At 51.4% G+C, this 21477-nt stretch overlaps 1 protein-coding gene across 1 annotated transcript in view; it reads right to left on the reverse strand.

Annotated features, from left to right (window-relative positions):
• LOC146009529 (uncharacterized) overlaps window positions 1-21477 on the reverse strand; it is a 208487-nt gene that overhangs the window by 172812 nt on the left and 14198 nt on the right. The window contains exon 4 of the mRNA XM_083149972.1: window positions 6390-6969. Coding sequence (XP_083006098.1) covers window positions 6390-6969 — 580 coding nt within the window. The remainder of the gene's footprint in view (window positions 1-6389; window positions 6970-21477) is intronic.

Here is a 21477-nt window from a genome sequence, read left to right on the forward strand (position 1 = left end):
GATGTCTATGTCAACATGGACAATGTAAAAGTTTTAAATACACATGCGGGTCCTTCTCGGTAATAAGGGAGATTCCAGTGGAGATTGCTTCATCCAATCAGGGCTGGGACTCCCCTCAACCAATCAGCTCATCCCTGATTGGATGTAGCTGTCTCCACTAGAATTTCACCCGCATGTGTGTGCAGCTCCTCAAGTCCGGATGTCAGGCAAATTTTTTTAAATCCCCTGGATACACAACTGGAGAAAAGGTTCGATCAGTGGGGGAGACTGGCAAGGTGAGTATATGTATATTTGTATGTATGAATGTGTGTATGGATGTATTAGTGTTCATTCTAGCACTATGAAAACCTGTGCAGTTCCTCTTCCCTGCCTGGGGTGTCGCTGGCTGCTGCAGTGCTTCTACCACAGTGTGGTCTGTATATCAGCACTGATATGCAAACCAGACCTGTGCTAGAAATAGCACAGCAGACAGCGACAACCCAGGCAGGGAAGAGGAACTGCATGGGTTTTCAAAGTTGGCGGGTGCTAGTGTATGATATTAAAGTTGTGGTTCTCCAAGAACCTACATGAGGGGGGGGGGAAGCTTGCCGGGACCTGGAGAATTGCTGAAGTTGTACCGATATTTAAAAAAGGAAAAAGCCATGACCCAGCAAGTGTGATCTTAATGCCAATCACAGGGAAATGGTTTGAGGGAATTTTAAAAGATGTTATCCAAGAATACCTATAAATGAATCATATAATCACTAGTCATCAACATGGGTTTGTAAAGAATCATTCATGCCAAACTAACCCAGTACATTTTTATGAGGAAATTAGCAGGAACCTAGACATTGGTGGTGGTAAACAGTGCATTTTCAAGTTGGATACCAGCAGGGCTATTTTTGTGCAGGCTCCAGCAGGAACTGTGGCCCTTATTCTAGCTCACTCTTTCTGACAAAATATTTCTTAGATGGACAAAACCATGAGCACTGCAGGTGAGGCAGGTGTTACTTGTGCAGAGATAATTAGATTTGGGTGGGGTTTTACACCTGCCTCACCTGCAGTGCACATGGTTTTGTCCATCTAAGAAATATTTTGTCAGAAAGAGTGAGCTAGAATAAGGGCCACAGTTCCTGCTAGAGCCTGCACAAAAATAGCCCTGGATACCAGTACTAAGTGAAGTACCACAGGGTTCGGTGTTAGGGCCTCTTCTATTTAACATTCATTAATGATATAGAGCAGTGGTTCCAACCTTTTTTGTCTCCCGTACCCCTTGATTAGGATTTTCATTTATGAGCACCCCTCCCTGGCCTCATTTGAAGGGTGAAAAAAAAAGTGCAACCACTTGACCACAATATAAGCTCAGCCCATTCTGCAGACAGCATATAAAATAACAGAACACTGTCAAATCTCTATTACTGAAGCAACAGACATTCCAATGGATCACGTTAGCCTTCCAATAGTGCCAGATACACATATGCCCCCAAAAGTGCCAGTTACACATATGCTCCAATGGTGCCAGGTATGCCCCCACAGTGCCAGAAACAGGAATGCCACCACGGTGCCAGGTATGACCCCATGGTACTGGGTATGCGCCCACAGTGCCATCAATGCCCCACAGTGCCAGCAATGCCCCACAGTGCCAGCAATGCCCCACAGTGCCAGCAACAAGTGTGCCCCAGTGCCAGCAATGTCCCCACAGTGCCAGCAATAAATTTTCCCCCAGTGCCAGCAATAAAATGCCTCCACAGTGCCAGCAATAAATATGCCCCCACAGTGCCAGCAATAAATATGCCCCCACACTGCCAGCAATATGGTATGCCCCCACACTGCCAGCAATGCCCCCATAGTATTTCCCAGCAGCAGCACACTCACCATTGATGCTGCTGCCGGGGAGAGGACAGTCCAGTGTCCCCCTGCAGTCACTGTAGATGTCGCCCCTGCTTCTCTCAGGGAAGGAGAGTACAGCACACTGCGCATCTCTCCTTCCCTTCACTGTGACTGACTGGGCTGCCCGCCAATCAAAGTTCGCGGGCCGGCTCCTGATTTGCTGCCGGCCCGCAAGCTCTGATTGGCTGACGGGGGCCCAGTCACAGGGAAGCACGGTGAGGGGTAGGAGAGATGCGCAATGCACTCTCCGGTACTCTTTACCTAGAACGGCGCCCGCGATTGGAATCGCGGGCATCGGGGGTAAAAAATCGCGGGCATCGCGGGTACATAAAAAACGGGTGCGACGCGATGCCCGCGATTTTCCCATAGGGATCAATGTTAAAACGGTGATTGACCGCGATTTTACTGTTAAATGCCTCAATGCCTGCGATTTGGCCATAGGAAACAATGTTAAATGGGCCACAGAGCCCTAATAGTGCCCTTGAACTCTGAAATGGCCCCCACATTTGTTAACGCCACCCCACGATCAACGTCAACCCGAAGCGTGGCGAGCGCAGCGAGCCTGCGAGGGGCAGTGGTACGCATCCTCCGACCTTTTCATGCACCACTATCCACGTCGGCGTGGAGTTGAGAATAGAATAGTGTGGCGAGCGCAGCGAGCCACCGAGCCCGAAGCATGGCGAGCGCAGCGAGCCCCGCGGATACCTTCACAGGTAAACGCGTCCCTTCGCGGGCTTCACAGGTGTCCGCGTCGCTACGGACACCTGTGAAGCCCGCGAGAGGACGCGTATAACTGTGAAGGTATCCGCGTCCCCTCGCGGGGCTCCCTGCGCTCGCCACGCTTCGGGCTCGGTGGCACGCCACACTATTCTATTCTCAACTCCACGCCGACGTGGATAGTGGGGCATGAAAAGGTCGGTAGACGCGTACCGCTGCGCTCGCCACGCTTCGGGTTGACGTTGATCGTGGGGTGGCGTTAACAATTGTGGGGGCCATTTCAGACTTCACGGTGACTATTTGGGCTCTGTGGCCCATTTAACATTGTTTCCGATGTAAAAATCGCGGGCATTGAGGCATTGAACACTAAAATCAGGTCCAATCTCATTTTTAACATTGGTCCCTATGGGAAATCGCGGCCATCGCATCCGATTTTTAGTGCATTCGATGGTCGCCGTTCTAGGTAAAGAGTACCCACTCTCCTCCCCTCAGTCTCAGAAGCTGGCGCGGCGCGTCTGACTGCCGCGGCCGCCATTACAGGCCGGGCCACCGCGTACCCCCGAGCGGGTGGACGCGTACCCCCAGGGGTACGCGTACCACAGGTTGGGAACCACTGATATAGAGGATGGGATAGTAAGTAGAATCTCAATTTTTGCAAATTACACAAAAATGTGCAGGGTGGTTAGAATGGTTGAGGATGTCAACATTCTACAGTGGGACTTAGATAAACTTGATGAATGGACTGATACATGAGGTACAATGTAGATAAATGTAAGGTTATACATCTCAGAGGACAGAACCAGTGTGCAACTTATACAAACGGAGGAGAATTGGGCAAATCAGAATTGGAAATGGACCTAGGAGTCCAATTTGACATTGAACTAGGGTACAGTGCTCAGTGTCATGGTACAGCCACTAAGGCCAACAGGATACCAGCCTGTATAAGAAGGGGCATGGAAACAGAAGACAATGTAATTATACCCCTGTACAGGGCACTGGTTAGACCTCCCCTGGATATTGGGAGTAGAGATGGCTAGTGAATCGCTGTCTCGACTCAGTGACTCGAGTCATTAAGCTGAATACATGACTCGAGCCACTCACTGTTGGATGAGTCGAGACAGCAGCAGCAGCAGCATTAGTGCAGACAGAGACAGCAGTCCCGAGTCCCAACTCCCTTTGCCTCAGAGGGGGGCCTGGAAGAGTGGAGATAATTTTATTGGTGATGAAACATGTCAGTCAATGACACAGGGGCGGGGCTGAGCAGTGTGCTCAGCTATTATTGGCCAGCAAACCTGGGTAACTTCTAGTGGGGAGGGAGGCAGGGACATGAGCTCTAAGCTTAGCTCACACGACTCATGAGTCGTGCAGGGCTGCTGTGCCTTGGACGAATCCCTGAGCCTGCAGTGAGAGTTGAGACAGTTCTCACTGTGTGCAGGCTCAGTTATTCAGTAGTTATCTGATGACTCGCTGATGGATCAGAATCAGCAGCAGCCTCCGCAGTGCACTGTGCTCAGCTCAGCCAGTGTGACTGTGGCACACCCCCTGCAGGCTAATAGGGGATGATATATAGATATATATATATATATATCTATAGATTATATATCTATAGATATTCATCTATATATATCTATAGATATATATTTGTAAATCCAAGACCACCAGAATATTTAAATAAAAATTGTAAATTACATAGTAATTACATAACACTGAATCTATGTTGGTATATTATTAACATTCATTGCATAAGCAGCTGCCTGCCTCTGCCAGATGAACTGCACAATCATTATTAAAGCTGGTTCGGTTACTAAGCAGCAGCAAGGGACTGAGCCTCTGCAGCTCCCTAATGTGTTGTGAGCCTTGCACTGTCTCTCTGTGCCTGCCCTGCTTCAATTCCAAATGAGTTGTGATCCAAGCCACTGTCTTATTTCCTGTCTGCCAGCACACTGAGCCTCTGCAACTCACTAAGAGTTGTGAGCCAAGCCACTGTCTTATTTCCTGTCTTCCCTGCACACTGAGTGACTGAGCCTCTGCAACTCACTAAGAGTTGTGAGCCAAGCCACTGTCTTATTTCCTGTCTGCCAGCTCACTGAGCCTCTGCAACTCACTAAGAGTTGTGAGCCAAGCCACTATCTTACTTCCTGTCTGCCAGCTCACTGAGCCTCTGCAACTCACTAAGAGTTGTGAGCCAAGCCACTGTCTTACTTCCTGTCTTCCCTGCACACTGAGCCTCTGCAACTCACTGAGTGTGCTGTGAGCCCTGCACTGTCTCCCTGTGCCTGCAATTCCACACTACTCATGAGCCAAGCCACTGACTAACATCCTGTCTGCCTGCACACAGCACACACTGAGGGACAGAGACTCTGCAAGTCCCTGAGTGTGCTGTGAGCCCTGCACTGTCTCCCTGTGCCTGTAATTCCATATGAGTCGTGACTCGAGAGTCGAGTCACTGACTCAACACACTTTACTGAGCTGAGCCGTGCGACTCAACTCATTCCAATGAATCGTACTGCCCATCTCTAATTGGGAGTGCAATTCTGGGCCCCACATTCTTTACATATATACATATATCAGGGGGGCAATATTGTAAACTATCAGGCAACCTCATTACTCTGAGGTGGGAAACTAGGACACGTGGGCATGCACTCAGACTAGAGGAGAGGAGATTCCGTACCCTTAGAAGGAAAGGGTTATTTAGGGTCAGGGCAGGTAAAGGTATGGACACTCTCCCAGGAAAGGTGGTGATGGAAGACACATTGAACACATATAAAATAAGGTTGGACAAACATCTACTGGAACAGAACATCCAGGGGTACAAATAATCACTATTCAGCCATAGTTGGAACAGGCGGTAATACTAAAATGGGGATATCACATCTAGTCCATACCACCTAACAGCTCCTGTATAAGGATAAACTTGATGGATGCAATTCTGTTTTGTAACCTCTACTACTATGTTACTATGTAGTCCGACAGCACAACCCAGTGTTGTTGTTGTACACCAATAAATAAACATGGCGCCCACTGCCCAGGGGGACCGGGGACAGCCCGGGCTTCAGCCCTGGACAGGTGAAGCCTGGGGAGAGCCCTTTATTCAGGTGGTCCCCACTCGCACAGGGACCTTGTCCATGGAGTGATGCTCTGACCAGGGGAACTTATATAAAGTGTCCCCCGCTGTGACATCATTCTACTAGCTGTTGGAGCCCGGTGCTGGTTACAAAATACAGGGGACTCCTACTCTATTTGTTCCCCATATTACAAGAGCCCAGTGCTGGATTCCTAAATGCGGCAGGACCCCCTCACTTTTGATGTTTTTAATGTGAAAACATCCGAATACGATGTTTTGGAAATGCGATATATTTGTCACGGCAAAACGTACAATTGTTACCGCAGATCACTCACTATTACATATGTGATTTGCAGAACACACGCACTTATGGCCATTTATTAACCAAAATAATTACACCCTATTACTTCTCGCACATTGCCCTCATTACTCTGCACTGACAGAGGAGAATATAGTAGAGGAAGACTGTAGTGACAGAACAAGAAGAATAGGAATCTACAACACTAAAAAGTGATATAAGTGAGATTCCAAAGAAGAAAAAGGAGCACTCACAAGTCACACACTGCAAATTCACACTCAAAATAACAGATGGGAAAAACCTATTCCGCAGCCGACTAGTATGGCAACCTAAACACCTAGAACATTTCCCAGAGGGCAACAGGGAGAATAGAGAATAACAAGCGTGGCTTGGATCTAAAATAATTTTAGTAGCCTTAACTTTACCCCTTTTTGCACTCACCTGTGCTGGTATCTGTAGGGATTTCCTCCTCCGTACGCTGCTGGTCACCCTTCATATACGTCTCTTCTCCTCCCTCTGTATCTTCTACCTTATTATCAGTCACATCCGCATCTTCTCCCCCTGTATCTTCTAAATTATTATCAGTCATATTCGTCTCTTCTTCTCCCTCTGTAACTTCTGCCTTAATATCAGTCACATCCGTCTCTTCTCCATCTGCTGCTTCTTCCTTAATATCAGTCACATCCATCTCTTCTTCTTCTTCCTCTGTATCTTCTACCTTATTATCACTCACATCCGTCTCTTCTTCTCCCTCTGTATCTTCTGCCTTAATATCAGTCACATACGTCTCTTCTTCTCCCTCTGTAGCTTCTTTCTTATTATCAGTCACATACGTCTCGTCTTCTCCGTCTGTATCTTCTTCCTTATTATCAGTCACATCCGTCTCTTCTTCTCCCTCTGTAGCTTCTTTCTTATTATCAGTCACATCCGTCTCTTCTTCTCCCTCTGTATCTTCTGCCTTACTATCAGTCACATATGTCTCGTCTCCTAGATTTTCGGACTTTAGATCAGCCAGATCTCCCTAAATAACCCAGAAAACAATAAAATATCAAAGTCTGATGAAATTAATTAAAATAGAACATTGGTAAATAATGTCCCATTCCCAGCAGTCACCTCTCCGGTCACATCCCCCGGTGTTACTGTATAATGTCCCATTCCCAGCAGTCACCTCTCCGGTCACATCCCCCGGTGTTACTGTATAAGGTCCTATTCCCAGCAGTCACCTCTCCGGTTACATCTCCTGGTGTTACTGTATAATGTCCCATTCCCAGCAGTCACCTCTCCGGTCACATCCCCCAGTGTTACTGTATAACGTCCCATTCCCAGCAGTCACCTCTCCGGTCACATCCCCCGGTGTTACTGTATAACGTCCCATTCCCAGCAGTCACCTCTCCGGTCACATCCCCCAGTGTTACTGTATAACGTCCCATTCCCAGCAGTCACGTCTCCGGTCACACCCCCCAGTGTTACTGTATAACGTCCCATTCCCAGCAGTCACCTCTCCGGTCACATCCCCCAGTGTTACTGTATAATGGCCCATTCCCAGCAGCCACCTCTCCGTTCACATCCTCCGGTGTCACTGTATAATGTCCCATTCCCAGCAATCACCTCTCCGGTCACATCCCCCGGTGTTACTGTATAATATCCCATTCCCAGCAGTCACCTCTCCGGCCACATCCCTCAGTGTTACAGTATAATGTCCCATTCCCAGCATTCACCTCTCTGGTCACATCCCCCGGTGTTACTGTATAATGCCCCATTCCCAGCCGCCACCTCTCCGGTCACATCCTCCGGTGTTACTGTATAATGGCCCATTCCCAGCAGCCACATCATCCCGTGTTACTGTATAATGTCCCATTCCCAGCAGTCACCTCTCCTGTCACATCCCTCAGTGTTACTGTATAATGTCCCATTCCCAGCATTCACCTCTCCGTTCACATCCCCCGGTGTTACTGTATAATGCCCCATTCCCAGCAGCCACCTCTCCGGTCACATCCTCCGGTGTTACTGTATAATGTCCCATTCCCAGCAGTCACCTCTCTGGTCACATCCCCTGGTGTTGCTGTAGAACATCCCATTCCCAGCAGTCACCTCTCCGGTCACATCCCCCGGTGTTACTGTATAATGTCCCCATTCCCAGCAGCCACCTCTCTGGTCACATCCCCCGGTGTTACTGTATAACGTCCCATTCCCAGCAGTCACCTCTCCGGTCACATCCCCCCGTGTTACTATATAATGTCCCCATTCCCAGCAGTCACCTCTCTGGTCACATCCCCCGCTGTTACTGTATAACTTCCCATTCCAAGCAGTCACCTCTCCGGTCATATCCCCTGGTGTTACTGTATAATGTGCCATTCCCAGCAGTCACCTCTACGGTCACATCCCCCCCGGTGTTACTTTATATTGTCCCATTCCCAGCAGTCACCTCTCTGGTCACATCCCCCCGGTGTTACTGTATAACGTCCCATTCCCAGCAATCACCTCTCCGGTCACAACCCCCGGTGATACTGTATAATGCCCCATTCCCAGCAGCCACCTCCCCGGTGTTACTGTATAATGTTCCATTCCCAGCAGTCACCTCTCCGGTCACATCCCCCGGTGTTACTGTATAATGCCCCATTCCCAGCAATCACCTCTCCGGTCACATCCCCCGGTGTTGCTGTATAACGTCCCATTCCCCGCCGTCACCTCTCCGGTCACATCCCCCCCATGTTACTGTATAACGTCCCATTCCCAGCAGTCACCTCTCTGGTCACATCCCCTGGTGTTACTGTATAACGCCCCATTCCCAGCAGTCACCTCTCCTGTTATCTCCCCCAGTGTTACTGTATAAAGTCCCATTCCCAGCGGTCACATCCCCCGGTGTTACTGTATAACGTCCCATTCCCAGCAGTCACCTCTCCGGTCACATCCCCCGGTGTTACTTTATATCGTCCCCATTCCCAGCAGTCACCTCTCTGGTCACATCCCCCGGTGTTACTGTATAATGTCCCATTCCCAGCAGTCACCTCTCCGGTCACATCCCCCGGTGTTACTGTATTAATGTCCCATTCCCAGCAGTCACCTCTCCGGTCACAACCCCTGGTGTTACTTTATAATGCCCCATTCCCAGCAATCACCTCTCCGGTCACATCCCCCGGCGTTGCTGTATAACGTCCCATTCCCCGCCGTCACCTCTCCGGTCACATCCCCCCCATGTTACTGTATAACGTCCCATTCCCAGCAGTCACCTCTCCCTTCACATCCCCCGGTGTTACTGTATAATGTCCAATTCCCAGCAGTCACCTCTCCGGTCATATCCCCTCAATGTTACTGTATAATGTCCCATTCCCAGCAGCCACCTCTCCAGTCACAAACCCGGTGTTACTGTATAACGTCCCATTCCCAGCAGTCACCTTTCCGGTCACATCCCTTGGTGTTACTGTATAATGTCCCATTCCCAGCAGTCACCTCTCCGGTCACATCCCCCAGTGTTACTGTATAATGTCCCAGTCCCAGCAGTCACCTCTCTGGTCACATCCCCCGGTGTTACTGTATACCGTCCCATTCCCAGCAGTCACCTCTCCCTTCACATCCCCTGGTGTTACTGTATAAAGTCCCATTCCCAGCAGTCACGTCTCCGATCACATCCTCGGTGTTACTGCATAACGTCCCATTCCCAGCAGCCACCTCTCCAGTCACAAACCCGGTGTTACTGTATAACGTCCCATTCACAGCAGTCACCTTTCCGGTCACATCCCCCGATGTTACTGTATAATGTCCCATTCCCAGCAGTCACCTCTCCGGTCACATTCCCCAGTGTTACTGTATAACGTCGCATTCCCAGCAGTCACCTCTCCGGTCACATCCCCCGATGTTACTGTATAACGTCCCATTCCCAGCAGTCACCTCTCCGGTCACATTCCCCAGTGTTACTGTATAACGTCCCATTCCCAGCAGTCACCTCTCCTGTTATCTCCCCCCCATGTTACTGTATAACGTCCTTTCCCAGCAGTCACCTCTCAGATCACATCCTCGGTGTTACTGCATAACGTCCCATTCCCAGCAGTCACCTCTTTGGTCACATCCCCCGGTGTTACTGTATGATGTCCCATTCCCAGCAATCACCTCTCAGGTCACATCCAATGGTGTTACTGTATAATGACCCATTCCCAGCAGTCACCTCTCCAGTCACATCCCCCCCGGTGTTACTGTATAACGTCCCATTCCCAGCAGTCACCTCTCCGGTCGCATCCCCCAGTGTTACTGTATTAACGTCCCATTTCCAGCAGTCACCTCTCCGGTCACAACCCCCGGTGTTACTGTATAATGTTCCATTCGCAGCAGTCACCTCTCCGGTCACATCCCCCCGTGTTACTGTATAACGTCCAATTCCCAGCAGTCACCTCTCCTGTTATCTCCCCCCCCATGTTACTGTATAACGTCCTTTCCCAGCAGTCACCTCTCAGATCACATCCTCGGTGTTACTGCATAACGTCCCATTCCCAGCAGTCACCTCTTTGGTCACATCCGCCGGTGTTACTGTATGATGTCCCATTCCCAGCAGTCACCTCTCAGGTCACATCCCCTGGTGTTACTGTACAATGACCCATTCTTAGCAGTCACCTCTCCAGTCACATCCCCTCGGTGTTACTGTATAACGTCCCATTCCCAGCAGTCACCTCTCCGGTCGCATCCCCTAGTGTTACTGTATTAACGTCCCATTTCCAGCAGTCAACTCTCCGGTCACAACCCCCGGTGTTACTGTATAATGTTCCATTCCCAGCAGTCACCTCTCCGGTCACAACCCCGGTGTTACTGTATAATATCCCATTCCCAGCAGTCACCTCTCCGGTCACATCCCCCGGTGTTACTGTATAACGTCCCATTCCCCGCCGTCACCTCTCCAGTCACATCCCCAGTGTTACTGTATAACATCCCATTCCCAACAGCCACCTCTCCGGTCACATCCCCAGTGTTACTGTATTAACGTCCCATTTCCAGCACACACCTCTCCGGTCACATCCCCCCGGTGTTACTGTATAACGTCCCATTCCCAGCAGTCACCTCTCCGGTCACATCCCCCAGTGTTACTTTATATCGTCCCATTCCCAGCAGTCACCTCTCTGGTCACATCCTCCCGGTGTTACTGTATAACGTCCCATTCCCAGCAGTCACCTCTCTGGTCACATCCTCCCGGTGTTACTGTATATCGTCCCATTCCCAGCAGTCACCTCTCTGGTCAGATTCCCCCGGTGTTACTGTTTAACGTCCCATTCCAGGCAGTCACCTCTCCGGTCACATCCCCCGGAGTTGCTGTAGAACGTCCCATTCCCCGCCGTCACCTCTCTGGTCACATCCCCCGATGTTACTGTATAACGTCCAATTACCAGCAGTCACCTCTCCGGTCACATCCACCGGTGTTACTGTATAACGTCCTTTCCCAGCAGTCACCTCTCCGATCACATCATCGGTGTTACTGCATAACGTCCAATTCCCAGCAGTCACCTCTTTGGTCACATCCCCCGGTGTTACTGTATAACGTCCAATTCCCAGCAGTCACCTCTCCGGTCACATCCCCCGGTGTTACTGTATAATGTCCCATTCCCAGCAGTCACCTCTCCGGTCACATCCCCCGGTGTTACTGTATTAATGTCCCATTCCCAGCAGTCACCTCTCCGATCACATCCCCTGGTGTTACTTTGTAATGCCCCATTCCCAGCAATCACCTCTCCGGTCACATCCCCCGGCGTTGCTGTATAACGTCCCATACCCCGCCGTCACCTCTCCCTTCACATCCCCCGGTGTTACTGTATAACGTCCAATTCCCAGCAGTCACCTCTCCGGTCATATCACCTCAATGTTACTGTATAATGTCCCATTCCCAGCAGCCACCTCTCCAGTCACAAAACCGGTGTTACTGTATAACGTCCCATTCCCAGCAGTCACCTTTCCGGTCACATCCCTTGGTGTTACTGTATAATGTCCCATTCCCAGCAGTCACCTCTCCTGTTATCTCCCCCCCCCCATGTTACTGTATAACGTCCTTTCCCAGCAGTCACCTCTCAGATCACATCCTCGGTGTTACTGCATAACGTCCCATTCCCAGCAGTCACCTCTTTGGTCACATCCCCCGGTGTTACTGTATGATGTCCCATTCCCAGCAGTCACCTCTCAGGTCACATCCAATGGTGTTACTGTATAATGACCCATTCCCAGCAGTCACCTCTCCAGTCACATCCCCCCGGTGTTACTGTATAACGTCTCATTCCCAGCAGTCACCTCTCCGGTCGCATCCCCCAGTGTTACTGTATTAACGTCCCATTTCCAGCAGTCACCTCTCCGGTCACAACCCCCGGTGTTACTGTATAATGTTCCATTCGCAGCAGTCACCTCTCCGGTCACATCCCCCCGTGTTACTGTATAATGTCCCATTCCCAGCAGTCACCTCTCCGGTCACATCCCCGGTGTTACTGTATAACGTCCAATTCCCAGCAGTCACCTCTCCTGTTATCTCCCCCCCCCCATGTTACTGTATAACGTCCTTTCCCAGCAGTCACCTCTCAGATCACATCCTCGGTGTTACTGCATAACGTCCCATTCCCAGCAGTCACCTCTTTGGTCACATCCCCCGGTGTTACTGTATGATGTCCCATTCCCAGCAGTCACCTCTCCGGTCACATCCCCTGGTGTTACTGTACAATGACCCATTCCCAGCAGTCACCTCTGCAGTCACATCCCCTCGGTGTTACTGTATTAACGTCCCATTTCCAGCAGTCACCTCTCCTGTTATCTCCCCCCCCCATGTTACTGTATAACGTCCTTTCCCAGCAGTCACCTCTCCGGCCACATCCCCAGTGTTACTGTATAACATCCCATTCCCAACAGCCACCTCTCCGGTCACATCCCCAGTGTTACTATATTAATGTCCCATTCCCAGCAGTCACCTCTCCGGTCACAACCCCCGGTGTTACTGTATAATGCCCCATTCCCAGCAATCACCTCTCCGGTCACATCCCCCGGTGTTGCTGTATAACGTCCCATTCCCAGCAGTCACCTCTCTGGTCACATTCCCCGGTGTTACTTTATATCGTCCCATTCCCAGCAGTCACCTCTCTGGTCACATCCCCCGGTGTTACTGCATAACGTCCCATTCCCAGCAGTCACCTCTTTGGTCACATCCCCCGGTGTTACTGTATGATGTCCCATTCCCAGCAGTCACCTCTCCGGTCACATCCCCTGGTGTTACTGTACAATGACCCATTCCCAGCAGTCACCTCTGCAGTCACATCCCCTCGGTGTTACTGTATTAACGTCCCATTTCCAGCAGTCACCTCTCCTGTTATCTCCCCCCCCCCATGTTACTGTATAACGTCCTTTCCCAGCAGTCACCTCTCCGGCCACATCCCCAGTGTTACTGTATAACATCCCATTCCCAACAGCCACCTCTCCGGTCACATCCCCAGTGTTATTGTATTAATGTCCCATTCCCAGCAGTCACCTCTCCGGTCACAACCCCCGGTGTTACTGTATAATGCCCCATTCCCAGCAATCACCTCTCCGGTCACATCCCCCGGTGTTGCTGTATAACGTCCCATTCCCAGCAATCACCTCTCCGGTCACATCCCCCGGTTTTGCTGTATAACGTCCCATTCCCAGCAGTCACCTCTCTGGTCACATCCCCCGGTGTTACTTTATATCGTCCCATTCCCAGCAGTCACCTCTCTGGTCACATCCCCCGGTGTTACTGTATAACGTCCCATTCCCAGCAGTCACCTCTCCGGTCACATCCCCCCCGATGTTACTTTATAACGTCCCATTCCCAGCAGTCACCTCTCTGGTCACAACCCCCGGTGTTACTGTATAATGTTCCATTCGCAGCAGTCACCTCTCCGGTCACATCCCCCCGTGTTACTGTATAATGTCCCATTCCCAGCAGTCACCTCTCCGGTCACATCCCCGGTGTTACTGTATAACGTCCTTTCCCAGCAGTCACCTCTCAGATCACATCCTCGGTGTTACTGCATAACGTCCCATTCCCAGCAGTCACCTCTTTGGTCACATCCCCCGGTGTTACTGTATGATGTCCCATTCCCAGCAGTCACCTCTCCGGTCACATCCCCTGGTGTTATTGTACAATGACCCATTCCCAGCAGTCACCTCTCCAGTCACATCCCCTCGGTGTTACTGTATAACGTCCCATTCCCAGCAGTCACCTCTCCGGTCGCATCCCCCAGTGTTACTGTATTAACGTCCCATTTCCAGCAGTCACCTCTCCGGTCACAACCCCCGGTGTTACTGTATAATGTTCCATTCGCAGCAGTCACCTCTCCGGTCACAACCCCGGTGTTACTGTATAATATCCCATTCCCAGCAGTCACCTCTCCGGTCACATCCCCCCGGTGTTACTGTATAACGTCCCATTCCCCGCCGTCACCTCTCCGGTCACATCCCCAGTGTTACTGTATAACGTCCCATTCCCAGCAGTCACCTCTCCGGTCACATCCCCCGGTGTTACTTTATATCGTCCCATTCCCAGCAGTCACCTCTCTGGTCACATCCCCCGGTGTTACTGTATAACGTCCAATTCCCAGCAGTCACCTCTCCTGTTATCTCCCCCCCCATGTTACTGTATAATGTCCCATTCCCAGCAGTCACCTCTCCGGTCACATCCCCCGGTGTTACTGTATAATGTCCCATTCCCAGCAGTCACCTCTCCAGTCACATTCCCCCGGTGTTACTGTATAACGTCCCATTCCCAGCAGTCACCTCTCCAGTCACATTCCCCCGGTGTTACTGTATAACGTCCCATTCCCAGCAGTCACCTCTCCGGTCGCATCCCCCAGTGTTACTGTATAATGTCCCATTCCTAGCAGCCACATCTCCGGTCACATCCCCCGGTGTTACTGTATAATGTCCCATTCCCAGCAGTCACCTCTCCGGTCACATCCCCCGGTGTTACTGTATGACGTCCCATTCGCAGCAGTCACCTCTCCGGTCACAACCCCGGTGTTACTGTATAATATCCCATTTCCAGCAGTCACCTCTCCGGTCACATCCCCCGGTGTTACTGTACAACTTCCCATTCCCAGCAGTCACCTCTCCGGTCACATCCTCCCCGTATTACTGTATAATGTCCCATTCCCAGCAGTTACCTCTCCGGTCACATCCCCCGGTGTTACTGTATAACGTCCCATTCCCAGCAGTCACCTCTCCGTTCACATCCCCCGGTGTTACTGTATAATGCCCCATTCCCAGCAGTCACCTCTCCTGTTATCTTCCCCAGTGTTACTGTATAACGTCCCATTCCCAGCAGTCACCTCTCCGGTCACATCCCCCGGTGTTACCGTATAACGTCCCATTCCCAGCAGTCACCTCTCCGGTCACATCCCCCAGTGTTACCGTATAATGTCCCATTCCCAGCAGTCACCTCTCCGGTCACATCCCCCCCGTGTTACTGTATAATGTCCCATTCCCAGCAGTCACCTCTCCGGTCACATCCCCCAGTGTTACTGTATAATGTCCCATTCCCAGCAGTCACCTCTCCGGTCACATCCCCCGGTGTTACTGTATAATGTCCCATTCCCAGCAGTCATCTCTCCGGTCACATCCCCCAGTGTTACTGTATAATGTCCCATTCCCAGCAGTCACCTCTCCGGTCACATCCTCCCCGTATTACTGTATAATGTCCCATTCCAAGCAGTTACCTCTCCGGTCACATCCCCCGGTGTTACTTTGTAATGCCCCATTCCCAGCAATCACCTCTCCGGTCACATCCCCCGGCGTTGCTGTATAACGTCCCATACCCCGCCGTCACCTCTCCGGTCACATCCCCCCCATGTTACTGTATAACGTCCCATTCCCAGCAGTCACCTCTCCCTTCATATCCCCCGGTGTTACTGTATAACGTCCAATTCCCAGCAGTCACCTCTCCGGTCATATCCCCTCAATGTTACTGTATAATGTCCCATTCCCAGCAGCCACCTCTCCAGTCACAAAACCGGTGTTACTGTATAACGTCCCATTCCCAGCAGTCACCTTTCCGGTCACATCCCTTGGTGTTACTGTATAATGTCCCATTCCCAGCAGTCACCTCTCCTGTTATCTCCCCCCCCCCATGTTACTGTATAACGTCCTTTCCCAGCAGTCACCTCTCAGATCACATCCTCGGTGTTACTGCATAACGTCCCATTCCCAGCAGTCACCTCTTTGGTCACATCCCCCGGTGTTACTGTATGATGTCCCATTCCCAGCAGTCACCTCTCAGGTCACATCCAATGGTGTTACTGTATAATGACCCATTCCCAGCAGTCACCTCTCCAGTCACATCCCCCCGGTGTTACTGTATAACGTCTCATTCCCAGCAGTCACCTCTCCGGTCGCATCCCCCAGTGTTACTGTATTAACGTCCCATTTCCAGCAGTCACCTCTCCGGTCACAACCCCCGGTGTTACTGTATAATGTTCCATTCGCAGCAGTCACCTCTCCGGTCACATCCCCCCGTGTTACTGTATAATGTCCCATTCCCAGCAGTCACCTCTCTGGTCACATCCCCCGGTGTTACTGTATAACGTCCCATTCCCAGCAGTCACCTCTCTGGTCACATCCCCCGGTGTTACTTTATATCGTCCCATTCCCAGCAGTCACCTCTCTGGTCACATCCCCCGGTGTTACTGCATAACGTCCCATTCCCAGCAGTCACCTCTTTGGTCACATCCCCCGGTGTTACTGTATGATGTCCCATTCCCAGCAGTCACCTCTCCGGTCACATCCCCTGGTGTTACTGTACAATGACCCATTCCCAGCAGTCACCTCTGCAGTCACATCCCCTCGGTGTTACTGTATTAACGTCCCATTTCCAGCAGTCACCTCTCCTGTTATCTCCCCCCCCCCCATGTTACTGTATAACGTCCTTTCCCAGCAGTCACCTCTCCGGCCACATCCCCAGTGTTACTGTATAACATCCCATTCCCAACAGCCACCTCTCCGGTCACATCCCCAGTGTTACTGTATTAATGTCCCATTCCCAGCAGTCACCTCTCCGGTCACAACCCCCGGTGTTACTGTATAATGCCCCATTCCCAGCAATCACCTCTCCGGTCACATCCCCCGGTGTTGCTGTATAACGTCCCATTCCCAGCAATCACCTCTCCGGTCACATCCCCCGGTTTTGCTGTATAACGTCCCATTCCCAGCAGTCACCTCTCTGGTCACATCCCCCGGTGTTACTTTATATCGTCCCATTCCCAGCAGTCACCTCTCTGGTCACATCCCCCGGTGTTACTGTATAACGTCCCATTCCCAGCAGTCACCTCTCCGGTCACATCCCCCCCGATGTTACTTTATAACGTCCCATTCCCAGCAGTCACCTCTCTGGTCACAACCCCCGGTGTTACTGTATAATGTTCCATTCGCAGCAGTCACCTCTCCGGTCACATCCCCCCGTGTTACTGTATAATGTCCCATTCCCAGCAGTCACCTCTCCGGTCACATCCCCCAGTGTTACTGTATAATGTCCCATTCCCAGCAGTCACCTCTCCGGTCACATCCCCGGTGTTACTGTATAATGTCCTTTCCCAGCAGTCACCTCTCCGGTCACATCCTCGGTGTTACTGTATAACGTCCTTTCCCAGCAGTCACCTCTCAGATCACATCCTCGGTGTTACTGCATAACGTCCCATTCCCAGCAGTCACCTCTTTGGTCACATCCCCCGGTGTTACTGTATGATGTCCCATTCCCAGCAGTCACCTCTCCGGTCACATCCCCTGGTGTTATTGTACAATGACCCATTCCCAGCAGTCACCTCTCCAGTCACATCCCCTCGGTGTTACTGTATAACGTCCCATTCCCAGCAGTCACCTCTCCGGTCGCATCCCCCAGTGTTACTGTATTAACGTCCCATTTCCAGCAGTCACCTCTCCGGTCACAACCCCCGGTGTTACTGTATAATGTTCCATTCGCAGCAGTCACCTCTCCGGTCACAACCCCGGTGTTACTGTATAACGTCCCATTCCCAGCAGTCACCTTTCCGGTCACATCCCTTGGTGTTACTGTATAATGTCCCATTCCCAGCAGTCACCTCTCCGGTCACATCCCCCAGTGTTACTGTATAATGTCCCAGTCCCAGCAGTCACCTCTCTGGTCACATCCCCCGGTGTTACTGTATACCGTCCCATTCCCAGCAGTCACCTCTCCCTTCACATCCCCTGGTGTTACTGTATAAAGTCCCATTCCCAGCAGTCACGTCTCCGATCACATCCTCGGTGTTACTGCATAACGTCCCATTCCCAGCAGCCACCTCTCCAGTCACAAACCCGGTGTTACTGTATAACGTCCCATTCACAGCAGTCACCTTTCCGGTCACATCCCCCGATGTTACTGTATAATGTCCCATTCCCAGCAGTCACCTCTCCGGTCACATTCTACAGTGTTACTGTATAACGTCGCATTCCCAGCAGTCACCTCTCCGGTCACATCCCCCGATGTTACTGTATAACGTCCCATTCCCAGCAGTCACCTCTCCGGTCACATTCCCCAGTGTTACTGTATAACGTCCCATTCCCAGCAGTCACCTCTCCTGTTATCTCCCCCCCATGTTACTGTATAACGTCCTTTCCCAGCAGTCACCTCTCAGATCACATCCTCGGTGTTACTGCATAACGTCCCATTCCCAGCAGTCACCTCTTTGGTCACATCCCCCGGTGTTACTGTATGATGTCCCATTCCCAGCAATCACCTCTCAGGTCACATCCAATGGTGTTACTGTATAATGACCCATTCCCAGCAGTCACCTCTCCAGTCACATCCCCCCCGGTGTTACTGTATAACGTCCCATTCCCAGCAGTCACCTCTCCGGTCGCATCCCCCAGTGTTACTGTATTAACGTCCCATTTCCAGCAGTCACCTCTCCGGTCACAACCCCCGGTGTTACTGTATAATGTTCCATTCGCAGCAGTCACCTCTCCGGTCACATCCCCCCGTGTTACTGTATAACGTCCAATTCCCAGCAGTCACCTCTCCTGTTATCTCCCCCCCCATGTTACTGTATAACGTCCTTTCCCAGCAGTCACCTCTCAGATCACATCCTCGGTGTTACTGCATAACGTCCCATTCCCAGCAGTCACCTCTTTGGTCACATCCCCCGGTGTTACTGTATGATGTCCCATTCCCAGCAGTCACCTCTCCGGTCACATCCCCTGGTGTTATTGTACAATGACCCATTCCCAGCAGTCACCTCTCCAGTCACATCCCCTCGGTGTTACTGTATAACGTCCCATTCCCAGCAGTCACCTCTCCGGTCGCATCCCCCAGTGTTACTGTATTAACGTCCCATTTCCAGCAGTCACCTCTCCGGTCACAACCCCCGGTGTTACTGTATAATGTTCCATTCGCAGCAGTCACCTCTCCGGTCACAACCCCGGTGTTACTGTATAATATCCCATTCCCAGCAGTCACCTCTCCGGTCACATCCCCCCGGTGTTACTGTATAACGTCCCATTCCCCGCCGTCACCTCTCCGGTCACATCCCCAGTGTTACTGTATAACGTCCCATTCCCAGCAGTCACCTCTCCGGTCACATCCCCCGGTGTTACTTTATATCGTCCCATTCCCAGCAGTCACCTCTCTGGTCACATCCCCCGGTGTTACTGTATAACGTCCAATTCCCAGCAGTCACCTCTCCTGTTATCTCCCCCCCCATGTTACTGTATAATGTCCCATTCCCAGCAGTCACCTCTCCGGTCACATCCCCCGGTGTTACTGTATAATGTCCCATTCCCAGCAGTCACCTCTCCAGTCACATTCCCCCGGTGTTACTGTATAACGTCCCATTCCCAGCAGTCACCTCTCCAGTCACATTCCCCCGGTGTTACTGTATAACGTCCCATTCCTAGCAGTCACCTCTCCGGTCGCATCCCCCAGTGTTACTGTATAATGTCCCATTCCCAGCAGCCACATCTCCGGTCACATCCCCCGGTGTTACTGTATAATGTCCCATTCCCAGCAGTCACCTCTCCGGTCACATCCCCCGGTGTTACTGTATGACGTCCCATTCGCAGCAGTCACCTCTCCGGTCACAACCCCGGTGTTACTGTATAATATCCCATTTCCAGCAGTCACCTCTCCGGTCACATCCCCCGGTGTTACTGTACAACTTCCCATTCCCAGCAGTCACCTCTCCGGTCACATCCTCCCCGTATTACTGTATAATGTCCCATTCCCAGCAGTTACCTCTCCGGTCACATCCCCCGGTGTTACTGTATAACGTCCCATTCCCAGCAGTCACCTCTCCGTTCACATCCCCCGGTGTTACTGTATAATGCCCCATTCCCAGCAGTCACCTCTCCTGTTATCTTCCCCAGTGTTACTGTATAACGTCCCATTCCCAGCAGTCACCTCTCCGGTCACATCCCCCGGTGTTACCGTATAACGTCCCATTCCCAGCAGTCACCTCTCCGGTCACATCCCCCAGTGTTACCGTATAATGTCCCATTCCCAGCAGTCACCTCTCCGGTCACATCCCCCCCGTGTTACTGTATAATGTCCCATTCCCAGCAGTCACCTCTCCGGTCACATCCCCCAGTGTTACTGTATAATGTCCCATTCCCAGCAGTCACCTCTCCGGTCACATCCCCCGGTGTTACTGTATAATGTCCCATTCCCAGCAGTCATCTCTCCGGTCACATCCCCCAGTGTTACTGTATAATGTCCCATTCCCAGCAGTCACCTCTCCGGTCACATCCTCCCCGTATTACTGTATAATGTCCCATTCCAAGCAGTTACCTCTCCGGTCACATCCCCCGGTGTTACTTTGTAATGCCCCATTCCCAGCAATCACCTCTCCGGTCACATCCCCCGGCGTTGCTGTATAACGTCCCATACCCCGCCGTCACCTCTCCGGTCACATCCCCCCCATGTTACTGTATAACGTCCCATTCCCAGCAGTCACCTCTCCCTTCATATCCCCCGGTGTTACTGTATAACGTCCAATTCCCAGCAGTCACCTCTCCGGTCATATCCCCTCAATGTTACTGTATAATGTCCCATTCCCAGCAGCCACCTCTCCAGTCACAAAACCGGTGTTACTGTATAACGTCCCATTCCCAGCAGTCACCTTTCCGGTCACATCCCTTGGTGTTACTGTATAATGTCCCATTCCCAGCAGTCACCTCTCCTGTTATCTCCCCCCCCCCATGTTACTGTATAACGTCCTTTCCCAGCAGTCACCTCTCAGATCACATCCTCGGTGTTACTGCATAACGTCCCATTCCCAGCAGTCACCTCTTTGGTCACATCCCCCGGTGTTACTGTATGATGTCCCATTCCCAGCAGTCACCTCTCAGGTCACATCCAATGGTGTTACTGTATAATGACCCATTCCCAGCAGTCACCTCTCCAGTCACATCCCCCCGGTGTTACTGTATAACGTCTCATTCCCAGCAGTCACCTCTCCGGTCGCATCCCCCAGTGTTACTGTATTAACGTCCCATTTCCAGCAGTCACCTCTCCGGTCACAACCCCCGGTGTTACTGTATAATGTTCCATTCGCAG

This window comes from Crinia signifera, chromosome 6 (assembly GCF_055691185.1).
Source record: "Crinia signifera chromosome 6, ASM5569118v1, whole genome shotgun sequence".
Taxonomy (NCBI): Eukaryota; Metazoa; Chordata; class Amphibia; order Anura; family Myobatrachidae; genus Crinia; species Crinia signifera.